The following is a 14,389-nucleotide window of genomic DNA, read 5'->3' as shown; positions in this document are numbered from 1 at the left end:
CCAGTACAAGAATGTTCTTAACCACTTTATTCATATAGCTAAAAACTGGAAAGAGTCCAGTATATCAATAGGACAATGTCTTAACAATAAAAAGGCCCAACAAACTATTGATACTGACAACAACATGGATGAATCGCAAACATTTTGCTGAATGAAAGGAGTCTTACATAAAAACGTGCATGCCTCTTGGACAATCAGGAAGCCCTTCAATTCCACAAGCCAGAACCTACATCCATGATTCCCAGGGTCCTAGATCTTCCATGGGCTGGCTTCTCCAAGCTGAGTGGCCCCAGCCATTCCTCCCTCCTGCCCATGGTGAGGCTTGCAGGCCGACCCCTCCCCATAGTTTGTCCCATGGGGTGTTCTGTGTCCTGGGGACATGTGGGCCCAGCCTGGATAGGACACTCGAGGCAGGAGGACTAAGATGCACCTCTCTTCTTCAGATATTGAACACTGTGGAAGGGCCAAAGAGTCTAGGACCCCCTGAGCACCAGATCCTTTCAGGCATCCATTTGTGTTTCTAACCGCTTGCAGTCCCAGAATCCTCTTCCTGCAGCTCCCTGCTCGGCTAACTCCTCAACTCTCAGAACTAGAACTTTGCCCCAATGTCACCTGCTCAAGAGGTCTTCCTTGACCACTGCCTCACTTTATTGCATGGCCCTGTTTTATTTTCTTCATGGCACCTACCACTAGATGAAAGTATATTTTTTATTTATTTACTTATTTACTCTCTCTCTCTCTCTCTCTCTCTCTCTCTCTCTCTCTCTCTCTCTCCCTCTCCCCCCCGCCACGAGAAAATAAACCCTATGATGACCAAGACTTTGCTGCCTTGTTCATACCTGGATTCATGGTACCTAGAACTGTGCCTGGCAGACAGTATATGCTCAAGAAATCTGTTGAATAAATGAATGCATGAAGACCCAGGTCTGGGAACCATAGATGCAAGAACCTAGGCCTGTTTTCAAGACACCCTCCCTCTCCCCTCTTCCCACAGAACATCCTAACCAACTCCAACTGCTAGAACACCATTAGAGTCCCTAGAAAACAGAAGAAGGTTCAGGCCAACACACCCCTTTTGATGTGAGTTTTTCATGGGCAGACATTGTCATTAGATGATGAGTACCTCTTAAAGACATTGTGTAATAGCTACAGAGCCTATAAAAGTTACATAATACACTTGAACATGAACATAATTTTAGATTAAAGTTAATGCTAGTAGTTAATGTTTAATAGGTACAGGGTTACTGTTTGGGGTGATGGAAAAGTTTTGATAATGGATGGTGGTGATGAGAGCACAACATTGTGAATGTAATTAACACCACTGAACTGAATACTTGAAAGTGGCTTAAATGGGAAGTTTTATGTTGGCTTTGTTACTACAATAAAAAACTTAATCCTTTGTGGATTATGTCAAGTGAAAAAAATAAAAATTAACAATAAAAATTAAAAAGAGAACCTAGGCCCTGGGCTGAGCTTGCTCCAAAGGTTCCTGAAAGAGCCCAGCAGGAGTCAGATGAGCCTCCACTCAGCCTCCAGAACTCCCTGGATGGTGACTGTCCGAGGATCCTGGCTTTGTTGCTCAGCAGCACCCACAAATCAGGACAAGGTAAGAATAGGGTCAGAGGCTTCCCCTTCCCATATCCAACCATTCAGTCCAGCATCAGTGGGACATTATTCACAACCTTTGACAAGCACTACCAGCCAGCACCTTCTCCTCTTGATCCCAAGAGACTCAACGAGATAAATCTCTTAGTAACCCCTTTTGTCCTTTAATAATGGTAACTGAAGATCATTCCCACAACTCAAAAGATGAGCCCAGAACAGGAGATCAACACACCCGCTTCCTCCTTAACCTCTCTCAGTGATATCATCAACTGGGCAACAATCACAGCAAGTCCAACTTGTGCCAGGCCCTGCAGATGCTGAGATGAACAAAGCATGATCCCTGCCACCAAAAAGCACACAGAATAACAGGGACACAGACAAGTAAATAAATCATGAGTTGGGCCATTTGATGCATTATTAAAGGCCTACTGTGTGCTGAGATGGAATAAGCTGAGGGTACTGTGAGAGCCCAGAGAAGGCTTTGTAAGGACATGACTTTGAGAACTGAACTTTTGCTGAACTCTACCAGCAAAGCAAAAGAAAAAGACACTCTGGTGGAGAGATTACCATGTGCAAAGGCTCAGAGGAGGGAACACCGAGGTGTATTTGGTGAGGGGTGATTCAGGGGCCTAGAGCATGCAGGCTTGGGTGATGGAAGATGAGGCTGTACAAGCAAAGAGGGACCAGGTCAGGCCAGGCCAAGAAGTACGTACTTCACCCCTGATAGCCACAAGGAACAGAGAAGGGTTTGAGCGGGAGAGAGACAATCAGATTTGCATTTTAAGAATAGCCCTCAGCCTTCTGGAAGGAGGGGGACAGTGCAGAGCCTGAAGCACAGTGAGGAGGCAATCACAGTGTCCCAGGGGAGAGATGGTGAGGCCTGGACCAAGGCAATGGCTGGGAATGGAAAGAGAAGGCCTGACCAACTCAACCAATATTGAGGAGGTAAATTCAGGCGACTTGGGGCCCAACTGGCTGTGCAAGGTTTTAGTTTGGACATATTGGAGTTGTGAGGCTGGGAGCCAGGACAGACCCGCCTTTCAGGAAGGAAAAGGAGGGAGATCCCCATTCTTGCCTGGACAGTGTGGCTGGGGATGGGGAGGGAGGGGACAGGGGAAGAGGGAAGAGGGGGGCTGCTGGGGGAGGTCACTGCCAGAACAGAAGTGAAAGTGTCCAGCCAGATAAATAGGAAGCAGCCCAGTCCCAACCCACACACGGACCCCCAACTTACGGCAGTCCACGTTGCCCACAGCTCTGGCCTGATACTCACCTTCTGCCGTGGCCATGCCTCAGTCGCTGGCTCTGAACCTCCTTGTTCTGCTCCTGGCCCTCTGCAGTCCTGGGACTCAAGGTACAGGGGGGTTAGGGGAAATCTAGAATGGAGGTGAGGAACTGGAAAAACTTGGAGTAAGGGCCTACAAGCAGCCTCTGGCTTCCTGTGACCCTACCCCACCTGTGCAGGCAGTGATGGAGGGGCGCAGGACTGTTGCCTCAAGTACAGCCAGAAGAAGATTCCCACCAATGTTGTCCGAGGCTACCGCAAGCAGGAGCCAAGCATGGGCTGCCCCATGTCAGCCATCCTGTGAGTGGGAGCAAGGGGTTAGGTATAGGGTGATGGCTGAGAGGGGAGAGCTTGGTGGGCAAAACTAGGACAGGCTTATTGACCTCCAACCCTCAGGTTCTCACCCAAGAAGCGCTCTCAGCCAGAGCTGTGTGCAGACCCCAAGAAGACCTGGGTGCAGCAGCTGATGCAGCATCTGGACAAGCCACCAGCCCCATGCCCAGTCCAGGGTCGTGGAAAGGACAAGAGAGCTCCCAAGCCTGGCAAGAAGAGAAAGGGCTCCAAAGGCTGCAAGAGGTGAGGAGGCTGGAGAGTGGGGGGAAAGGGAGTGAAGGGGAGCCTCAATCAGCCCCTCACACCTCTCTTCTGTCCTCCCAGGACTGAGCAGCCCACAGAGCCCAGAGAGGCCACGGCCCAGTAACCAGCCTGGAGCCCAGGAGGTCCCCATCATCCTCATCAGGGCTTGGAGCCCCAACCCAAGGGGCAAGAAGGGGGCTGGGAGAGAGGGAGGACTCAGGAAGCCCCAGAGCAGCCACCATGCTGGCTTTGCCACACCCCATCTCCTGCTTCGGCCATCCCATCTATGTTCCCAGCTCTACCCTGCATGACTAAGTTGCCCACATCAGGCCAGAACCAGGGCAGGAGTGGGGGGTGGAGGGGTAGGTCTCCTAAGGAGTGTGTGAGAGGAGGCAGCAGGACTGTCCCTTCCAAGGAGAAGTCACCCAGGACTCTGGATCTGAACCTGCTCCCCAGTGCACCCCACTTCTTCCTTGTAAATATGATTTATGCCTAACTGAATAAAAAGCTGCTCCAGTCTCCCACCCAAGTATCTGTTCCTGTGTGTTTGTATCCAAGCGGAAGCCGTCTTTCTACAGGGTGGGTGAGACACTCTGGAGTCCCAGCCAACAGCTCATACTGGCAAAATCTATGTTCTCAGCTACCCCGAGGTCTTCCTTACTTCCCAGGTGCCCAGACCTGTGGACAGTAAAAGGGAAGGTGATGAGCAGGGAAACACGGCCCCCTCTCTGGACATGGGGCTGCTCTTGGTCTCTGAGGAATCCCTGCCAATGGAAAGACAGTGGACCTGGAGGACCCACCCCCAACCAACCTGCAAGCTTCTAAAGACCCCCAAGAGATCCCTTCTCTGACTCCCTCTCACTTCATGAATGACCACTAGGTATTTTGCCAGCCCCAACAGGGACTCCCTTCCCTTTCCTTGAGGCCTACCCCTTTGGGAGGGTCCCCAGCAGGCTGTCAGGCCTCCCTCCCTGCTTGAGCCCTGTGGACTGGACCTGTAACCCAGACACACACAATTTCTACTAAAACCCACCATAACCACAGTACCAGTCCCGGGAGCCCTCAGAGCTCCATCCCCTCCCAAGGACCCAAAAAGACTCCCTTCTGCCCTGTTCAATGCAGCTCAGTCTCCTGGCCTCTCCTCTTTAACAGAGCTGTTGGTCTCTCTTTCTATTCTTATCTCTACTTAATTCCTAACCCCAAGTCCTTATGCTAGAGTGCAGGTAAGAAATTCAACATCAGTCACTCTCGGGGATTGTGCAAAGGTCATAGAAACTTCACGGCACAGAGGAGACTCCCTATCTGACCCCGCCCCATCCCATCACTGGACATCAGTCTCAGTGGTGAATGCTGTGGCCCCTGTGGTCCCAGCAAGTATGTTTCCTCAGCTTCTGGCCCCTCAGACTCTTGGCTGTATGCCCCATCTGAGATATGAGAATTCAGATATGACAGCCTCTGGGCTCTAGACCTGGCCTCCACAGACCCTCTCCGAAGCCATCTACTCAGAGTCCTGATGCCCACTCCATCGCTGCCAGGAATCAGAGCCCAGTACTCTGCAAGCCAATCCTCCACTCAGTCCTGAAGAACTCTATCCGCAACCCCTGCTGAGGGTTTCTCCAAAACCCTCCCTCTCTCCAGCCCCTCCAGGGTATAACCTCTTCCCAGGTTTACTTTAGACCCTTACAAAAGGCAGAAGGGCCTATGACATCAGGATGTCTTGACTCTCAGCCCTGCCAAAACCCTTGCCTGCTCTAAAGGGGAAGGAAAAACAGAACAAACAAAAATTCACATTTCACTAAATTATCCTGCCACCTTTGCATGCCTATTATTTGCATCAAGTCCATTCCAAGCAGGTATGCAACATATTACTTGTTCCATCAAGGAACAATGACCACTCTCTGTCTTCTTTTTCTTTTTTTTAATATAATTTTTTTATTAGAGAAGTTATATGTTTACTGAAAATTCATGCAGAAAGTACAGAGTTCCCATACCCTCCCCTCTGATTATTAATACTTTGCATTAGTGTGGTACCTTTGTTACAACTGATGAAAGAATATTATTATAATTGTAGTGTTAGCTTTAGTCCAGTTTCCATTAGGTTCACTGTGTTGTTCAGTCCTATGTTTTTGTTTTGTTTTGTTTTTTTACATATATAACATAAAATTTCCCCTTTTAGCCACATTCAAATATATAATTCAGTGTTGTTAATTGCAAATTGTATTACATCACCGCTATCCGTTACCAAAATACTTTCATCTGTTGTCCTGTTCTTTTCTTCTTTTTGCAAGATGCGTAACTCAAAAACATCAAATAATTCATACTCACAGCTAAAAAAAATCCCAAAGTACCAAAGGCTAATTCTGAAAAACGTCCATTTCCTACAATTTTTAACTCCTAGGATAATTCTTCTAGCGGTTATGCCATATGTCTACATACTTTGTTTATAACTGTTTCTTGATTTATCTGTTTTAAACTTTACCAATTGACTTCCTATTACAAAAAGTGAAGATTTAGCTCTCCCACCAGTGCCACCTCCTATCACCCCATTCTCTACTTGTAGCCTCACCACTATATTTAAATCATGATCAAAGTTGACAAAGCAAAGTATTGTAGTATGCTTACTTTTCCTTTATCACTCAGCTTTTTGTCTTAGAGGTTCTAACTGTCCTTCTCTTTTCTTCTACACTTCTATATTGCCATTATCATAGCCTCAATATTTTTCAAATGCTTCATCATAAGAGATGGATTAAAGACCTAATGTTTAAAATATATGTAACAGAAGAAAACATAGGTGAGTGTGTTTATAACCCTATGGTAGAAAAACATAAACAGAGCACCAAACCATAAAACACAAACCATAATTCAACTCCATTAAATTCAAAGACAAGTGAAAGTCCAGGGCAAAGATGATAAATTGAACTCATGCATTTGTTTTCACTCCTTTCTGAGCCCTGACTTAAACTACAGTAAATGTTTTGTGTGTGTGTGTGTGTGTGTGTACAAAAGCCCACAGGATCCAAATGGAGAGAAGATAGATAGAGGTAACTTTCCAGAAGACTGTTGCTTAGACAAGTAAATATTTCAGTAAAAATGAGTACAAAGCATAAAACAAAATTATAAATTTGAAAGACTTCCAATGTTTTGCTCATGCATAAAATAAATGTTTTCTGAATAGTACTGTACAGTGTGCAATAGAAAAAAATTAATGGCTCCTACTAGAAATGAAAAAAGGAGTCAGAAAGTCAATCATACCCAAAATTTAGAAAATCAACGTCCTCTAAACCTAATTGTAATCCCTGGAATCCTAGTTTTCCCTTCAACACTGAAGCCCTATAGCACTTCATTGCTTTAGAAATTGAGTCATCACTATCTTCTAATAGTGAGTCATCCTCAGTGCCATCCAGAAATTCATGAATACCATGTTTTAAAATTATTTTACCACTACTTCTTCCTTAAAATGTTACCCCCACCCCACCCCCACTAAGCATACTTATGAACTGGTAGGTGGGCTCCTTGTTATCAATGTTGCCTCATAATCTGAAGCCTCTTGCTCCATCCTCAAGAATCGTTTAAAGTTCTTTTTAATACAAATGTAAAGGATGGACAGGAATAGTCAGACCACCTAACATTACAGTTAGTGGAAATTTCTTAACAATTTCAGACATATGAACATGACACTAATTCCAAACCGAGCATCCAGATTTCTTAATAGCCCCCCACCATACTTGGGCCACACTTTGACTAGCCACAATGTCATTCTTCACTCATGATTCCAACCCTTTGGAGGATCATGATCATAAAAGACATACAGAACATTTTCATTACTTAAAAAAAAAATAGATTCTTTCTTTTTATATCTTTCTTTTAAAAATTAAAAACACAGCATATTGTGGCTACCAGCACAATAGAACTGCCGCACTAAGCATCTTTGCCTCGCCTGATGGCACGGTGAAGGCCAGAGGGACAGGTGCATACTAGCTAGCTAGGAAAGCTCAAAATTAATTTGTTTCCTAGCTTTAATCATCTACCTGTGAAACATAATGATCTTGTCTTCAGCTGACCTCTTCTGTGCAGTTCTTACCCTTGCTGAAATCTAGGTGTTATTTCTTGTAGTTTTGAGGCAGCCTGATGGCGTTTTGTTAAAATCATCAGTGCTTCTGCTCTTTGCTATCAGTCTTGACCAACGAATTGGCGTTTTTATGAATACTGAAACTCCCAAGCCTCTTTTTTTAACGCCTGTATTCTTAATTCTTCTAGAGTGTCTACAATTTCCCTACAGAGACTGTGTCCGCTATGCCAAGGCTGAAAACTTCTAGTTTTCTTCAAGACATTTGTTCCTCAATGGGTGGCAAACCAGAACACCCCTGGGAAACTATGTCGCCATGTTCTCTAAGCCTTTTGCTTTACAGCTGTGGACTCGTATAAGCTTTCACTCCAGCATTAAGAGAATAACCGAACTGCACTTCTGATCACGCGAGCAATGGTGCCTCTTGGGTTCAGAATGCAGCCTGCGGGGGCGGGGCAAGATGGCAGACTGGTGAGCTGTGTGTTTTGGTTGCTCCTCCAGGAGAGTAGGTAGGGGGCCGGGAGCTGCGTGGACTGGACACTGAGGAGCAATCTGACTTTGGGCATACTTCATACAACACTCATGAAAACGTGGAACTGCTGAGATCAACGAAATCTGTAAGTTTTTGCGGCCAGGGGACCCGCACCCCTCCCTGCCAGGCTCAGTCCCGTGGGAGGAGGGGCTGTCAGCTCCTGGAAGGAGAAAGGAGAACTGCAGTGGCAGCCCTTATCGGAAACTCATTCTGCTGATCCAAACTCCAACCATAGATAGACAGAGACCAGACACCAGAGAATCTGAGAGCAGCCAGCCCAGCAGAGAGGAGACAGGCATAGAAAAAAAACAACACGAAAAACTCCAAAATAAAAGCGGAGGATTTTTGGAGTTCTGGTAAACATAGAAAGGGGAAGGGCAGAGCTCAGGCCTGAGCTCAGGCCCTGAGGCACATATGCAAATCCTGAAGAAAAGCTGATCTCTCTGCCCTGTGGACCTTTCCTTAATGGCCCTGGTTGCTTTGTCTCTTAGCATTTCAATAACCCATTAGATCTCTGAGGAGGGCCCTTTTTTTTTTTTTTTAATCCTTTTTTCTTTTTCTAAAACAATTACTCTAAGAAGCCCAATACAGAAAGCTTCAAAGACTTACAATTTGGGCAGGTCAAGTCAAGAGCAGAACTAGGAGAGCTCTGAGACAAAACGCAATAATCCAGTGGCTGAGAAAATTCACTAAACACCACAACTTCCCAAGAAAAGGGGGGTGTCCGCTCACAGCTATCATCCTGGTGGACAGGAAACACTCCTGCCCATCGCCAGCCCCATAGCCCAGAACTGCCCCAGACAACCCAGTGTGACGGAAGTGCTTCAAATAACAGGCACACACCACAAAACTGGGCGTGGACATTAGCCTTCCCTGCAACCTCAGCTGATTGTCCCAGAGTTGGGAAGGTAGAGCAGTGTGAATTAACAAAGCCCCATTCAGCCATCATTTCAGCAGACTGGGAGCCTCCCTACACAGCCCAGCAGCCCAGAACTGCCCTGGGGGGACGGCACTCACCTGTGACAGCACAGTCATCCCTCAACAGAGGACCCGGGGTGCACGGCCTGGAAGAGGGGCCCACTTGCAAGTCTCAGGAGCCATACGCCAATACCAAGGACTTGTGGGTCAGTGGCAGAGACAAACTGGGGCAGGACTGAACTGAAGGATTAGACTATTGCAGCAGCTTTAAAACTCTAGGATCACCAGGGAGATTTGATTGTTAGAGCCACCACCCCCCTCCCTGACTGCCCAAAAACACGCCCCATATACAGGGCAGGCAACTCCAACTACACACGCAAGCTTGGTACACCAATTGGACCCCACAAGACTCACTCCCCCACTCACCAAAAAGGCTAAGCAGGGGAGAACTGGCTTGTGGAGAACAGGTGGCTCGTGGACGCCACCTGCTGGTTAGTTAGAGAAAGTGTACTCCACGAAGCTGTAGATCTGATAAATTAGAGATAAGGACTTCAATAGTTCTACAAATCCTAAAAGAACCCTATCAAGTTCAGCAAATGCCAAGAGGCCAAAAACAACAGAAAATTATAAAGCATATGAAAAAACCAGACGATATGGATAACCCAAGCCCAAGTACCCAAATCAAAAGATCAGAAGAGACACAGCACCTAGAGCAGCTACTCAAAGAACTAAAGATGAACAATGAGACCATAGTACGGGAGACAAAGGAAATCAAGAAGACCCTAGAAGAGCATAAAGAAGACATTGCAAGACTAAATAAAAAAATGGATGATCTTATGGAAATTAAAGAAACTGTTGACCAAATTAAAAAGATTCTGGACACTCATAGTACAAGACTAGAGGAAGTTGAACAATGAATCAGTGACCTCGAAGATGACAGAATGGAAAATGAAAGCATAAAAGAAAGTATGGGGAAAAAATTGAAAAACTCGAAATGGACCTCAGGGATATGATAGATAATACGAAACGTCCAAATATAAGACTCATTGGTGTCCCAGAAGGGGAAGAAAAGGGTAAAGGTCTAGGAAGAGTATTCAAAGAAATTGTTGGGGAAAACTTCCCAAATCTTCTAAACAACATAAATACACAAATCATAAATGCTCAGCGAACCCCAAATAGAATAAATCCAAATAAACCCACTCCGAGACATATACTGATCACACTGTCAAACACAGAAGAGAAGGAGCAAGTTCTGAAAGCAGCAAGAGAAAAGCAATTCACCACATACAAAGGAAACAGCATAAGACTAAGTAGTGACTACTCAGCAGCCACCATGGAGGCGAGAAGGCAGTGGCACGATATATTTAAAATTCTGAGTGAGAAAAATTTCCAGCCAAGAATACTTTTATCCAGCAAAGCTTTCCTTCAAATTTGAGGGAGAGCTTAAATTTTTCACAGACAAACAAATGCTGAGAGAATTTGCTAACAACACACCTGCCCTACTGGAGATACTAAAGGGAGCCCTACACACAGAGAAACAAAGAAAGGACAGAGAGACTTGGAGAAAGGTTCAGTACTAAAGAGACTCGGTATGGGTACAATAAAGGATATTAATAGACAGAGGGGAAAAATATGACAAACATAAACCAAAGGATAAGATGGCTGATTCAAGAAATGCCTTCATGGTTATAACGTTGAATGTAAATGGATTAAACTCCCCAATTAAAAGATATAGATTCGCAGAATGGATCAAAAAAATGAACCATCAATATGTTGCATACAAGAGACTCATCTTAGACACAGGGACACAAAGAAACTGAAAGTGAAAGGATGGAAAAAAATATTTCATGCAAGCTACAGCCAAAAGAAAGCAGGTGTAGCAATATTAATCTCAGATAAAATAGACTTCAAATGCAGGGATGTTTTGAGAGACAAAGAAGGCCACTACATACTAATAAAAGGGGCAATTCAGCAAGAAGAAATAACAATCGTAAACGTCTATGCACCCAATCAAGGTGCCACAAAATACATGAGACAAACACTGGCAAAACTAAAGGAAGCAATTGATGTTTCCACAATAATTGTGGGAGACTTCAACACATCACTCTCTCCTATAGATAGATCAACCAGACAGAAGACCAACAAGGAAATTGAAAACCTAAACAATCTGATAAATGAATTAGATTTAACAGACATATACAGGACATTACATCCCAAATCACCAGGATACACATACTTTTCTACTGCTCACGGAACTTTCTCCAGAATAGATCATATGCTGGGACATAAAACAAGCCTCAATAAATTTAAAAAGATTGAAATTATTCAAAGCACATTCCCTGACCACAATGGAATACAATTAGAAGTCAATAACCATCAGAGACTTAGAAAATTCACAAATACCTGGAGGTTAAACAACACACTCCTAAACAATCAGTGGGTTAAAGAAGAAATAGCAAGAGAAATTGCTAAATATATAGAGACGAATGAAAATGAGAAAACAACATACCAAAACCTATGGGATGCAGCAAAAGCAGTGCTAAGGGGGAAATTTATAGCACTAAACGCATATATTAAAAAGGAAGAAAGAGCCAAAATCAAAGAACTAATGGATCAACTGAAGAAGCTAGAAAATGAACAGCAAACCAGTCCTAAACCAACTACAAGAAAAGAAATAACAAGGATTAAAGCAGAAATAAATGACATAGAGAACAAAAAAACAATAGAGAGGATAAATATCACCAAAAGTTGGTTCTTTGAGAAGATCAACAAGATTGACAAGCCCCTAGCTAGACTGACAAAATCAAAAAGAGAGAAGACCCATATAAACAAAATAATGAATGAAAAAGGTGACATAACTGCAGATCCTGAAGAAATTAAAAAAATTATAAGAGGATACTATGAACAACTGTATGGCAACAAACTGGATAATGCAGAGGAAATGGACAATTTCCTGGAAACATATGAACAACCTAGACTGACCAGAGAAGAAATAGAAGACCTCAACCAACCCATCACAAGCAAAGAGATCCAATCAGTCATCAAAAATCTTCCCACAAATAAATGCCCAGGGCCAGATGGCTTCACAGGGGAACTCTACCAAACTTTCCAGAAAGAACTGACACCAATCTTACTCAAACTCTTTCAAAACATTGAAGAAAATGGAACACTACCTAACTCATTTTATGAAGCTAACATCAATCTAATACCAAAACCAGGCAAAGATGCTACCAAAAAGGAAAACTACCGGCCAATCTCCCTAATGAATATAGATGCAAAAATCCTCAACAAAATACTTGCAAATCGAATCCAAAGACACATTAAAAAAATCATACACCATGACCAAGTGGGGTTCATTCCAGGCATGCAAGGATGGTTCAACATAAGAAAATCAATCAATGTATTACAACACATTAACAAGTCAAAAGGGAAAAATCAATTGATCATCTCAATAGATGCTGAAAAAGCATTTGACAAAATCCAACATCCCTTTTTGATAAAAACACTTCAAAAGGTAGGAATTGAAGGAAACTTCCTCAACATGATAAAGAGCATAAATGAAAAACCCACAGCCAGCATAGTACTCAATGGTGAGAGACTGAAAGCCTTCCCTCTAAGATCAGGAACAAGACAAGGATGCCCGCTGTCACCACTGTTATTCAACATTGTGCTGGAAGTGCTAGCCAGGGCAATCCGGCAAGACAAAGAAATAAAAGGCATCCAAATTGGAAAAGAAGAAGTAAAACTGTCATTGTTTGCAGATGATATGATCTTATATCTAGAAAACCCTGAGAAATCGACGATACAGCTACTAGAGCTAATAAATTTAGCAAAGTAGCGGGATACAAGATTAATGCACATAAGTCAGTAATGTTTCTATATGCTAGAAATGAACAAACTGAAGAGACACTCAAGAAAAAGATACCATTTTCAATAGCAACTAAAAAAATCAAGTACCTAGGAATAAACTTAACCAAAGATGTAAAAGACCTATACAAAGAAAACTACATAACTCTACTAAAAGAAATAGAAGGGGACCTTAAAAGATGGAAAAATATTCCATGTTCATGGATAGGAAGGCTAAATGTCATTAAGATGTCAATTCTACCCAAACTCATCTACAGATTCAACGCAATCCCAATCAAAATTCCAACAACCTACTTTGCAGACTTGGAAAAGCTAGTTATCAAATTTATTTGGAAAGGGAAGATGCCTCGAATTGCTAAAGACACTCTAAAAAAGAAAAACGAAGTGGGAGGACTTACACTCCCTGACTTTCAAGCTTATTATAAAGCCACAGTTGCCAAAACAGCATGGTACTGGCACAAAGATAGACATATAGATCAATGGAATCGAACTGAGAATTCGGAGATAGACCCTCAGATCTATGGCCGACTGATCTTTGATAAAGCCCCCAAAGTCACTGAACTGAGTCATAATGGTCTTTTCAACAAATGGGGCTGGGAGAGTTGGATATCCATATCCAAAAGAATGAAAGAGGACCCCTACCTCACCCCCTACACAAAAATTAACTCAAAATGGACCAAAGATCTCAATATAAAAGAAAGTACCATAAAACTCCTAGAAGATAATGTAGGAAAACATCTTCAAGACCTTGTATTAGGCGGCCACTTCCTAGACTTTACACCCAAAGCACAAGCAACAAAAGAGAAAATAGATAAATGGGAACTCCTCAAGCTTAGAAGTTTCTGCACCTCAAAGGAATTTCTCAAAAAGGTAAAGAAGCAGCCAACTCAATGGGAAAAAATTTTTGGAAACCATGTATCTGACAAAAGACTGATATCTTGCATATATAAAGAAATCCTACAACTCAATGACAATAGTACAGTCGGCCCAATTATAAAATGGGCAAACGATATGAAAAGACAGTTCTCTGAAGAGGAAATACAAATGGCCAAGAAACACATGAAAAAATGTTCAGCTTCACTAGCTATTAGAGAGATGCAAATTAAGACCACAATGAGATACCATCTAACACCGGTTAGAATGGCTGCCATTAAACAAACAGGAAACTACAAATGCTGGAGGGGATGTGGAGAAATTGGAACTCTTATTCATTGTTGGTGGGACTGTATAATGGTTCAGCCACTCTGGAAGTCAGTCTGGCAGTTCCTTAGAAAACTAGAAATAGAGTTACCATTTGATCCAGCGATTGCACTTCTCAGTATATACCCGGAAGATCGGAAAGCAGTGACATGAACAGATATCTGCACGCCAATGTTCATAGCAGCATTATTCACAATTGCCAAGAGATGGAAACAACCCAAATGTCCTTCAACAGATGAGTGGATAAATAAAATGTGGTATATACACACGATGGAATACTACGCGGCAGTAAGAAGGAACGATCTCGTGAAACATATGACAACATGGATGAACCTTGAAGACA

At 43.4% G+C, this 14,389-nt stretch overlaps 1 protein-coding gene across 1 annotated transcript; it reads left to right on the top strand.

Annotated features, from left to right (window-relative positions):
• Nucleotides 1-2,794: 2,794 nt before the first annotated feature.
• Nucleotides 2,795-3,992, top strand: CCL21 (C-C motif chemokine ligand 21). Its single transcript, XM_037798238.1, has 4 exons — nt 2,795-2,956; nt 3,067-3,187; nt 3,284-3,463; nt 3,545-3,992. Exons 1-4 carry the CDS (start codon nt 2,890-2,892, stop codon nt 3,585-3,587), a joined length of 411 nt encoding a protein of 136 aa, XP_037654166.1. The 5' UTR covers nt 2,795-2,889; the 3' UTR covers nt 3,588-3,992.
• Nucleotides 3,993-14,389: the final 10,397 nt, after the last annotated feature.

This window comes from Choloepus didactylus, chromosome 10 (assembly GCF_015220235.1).
Source record: "Choloepus didactylus isolate mChoDid1 chromosome 10, mChoDid1.pri, whole genome shotgun sequence".
Taxonomy (NCBI): domain Eukaryota; kingdom Metazoa; phylum Chordata; class Mammalia; order Pilosa; family Megalonychidae; genus Choloepus; species Choloepus didactylus.
Note: the sequence above shows the minus strand (reverse complement) of the source record. Positions and strands in the feature narration are given on the sequence as shown.

Bases quoted from the DNA above. Each gene is read 5' to 3' on its own strand.
- CCL21 (XM_037798238.1), top strand. From the start codon at position 2,890: ATGCCTCAGTCGCTGGCTCTGAACCTCCTTGTTCTGCTCCTGGCCCTC. The intron at 2,957-3,066 runs GTACAGGGGGGT...CCACCTGTGCAG, and splicing joins CTGCAGTCCTGGGACTCAAG to GCAGTGATGGAGGGGCGCAG. The intron at 3,188-3,283 runs GTGAGTGGGAGC...TCCAACCCTCAG, and splicing joins TGCCCCATGTCAGCCATCCT to GTTCTCACCCAAGAAGCGCT.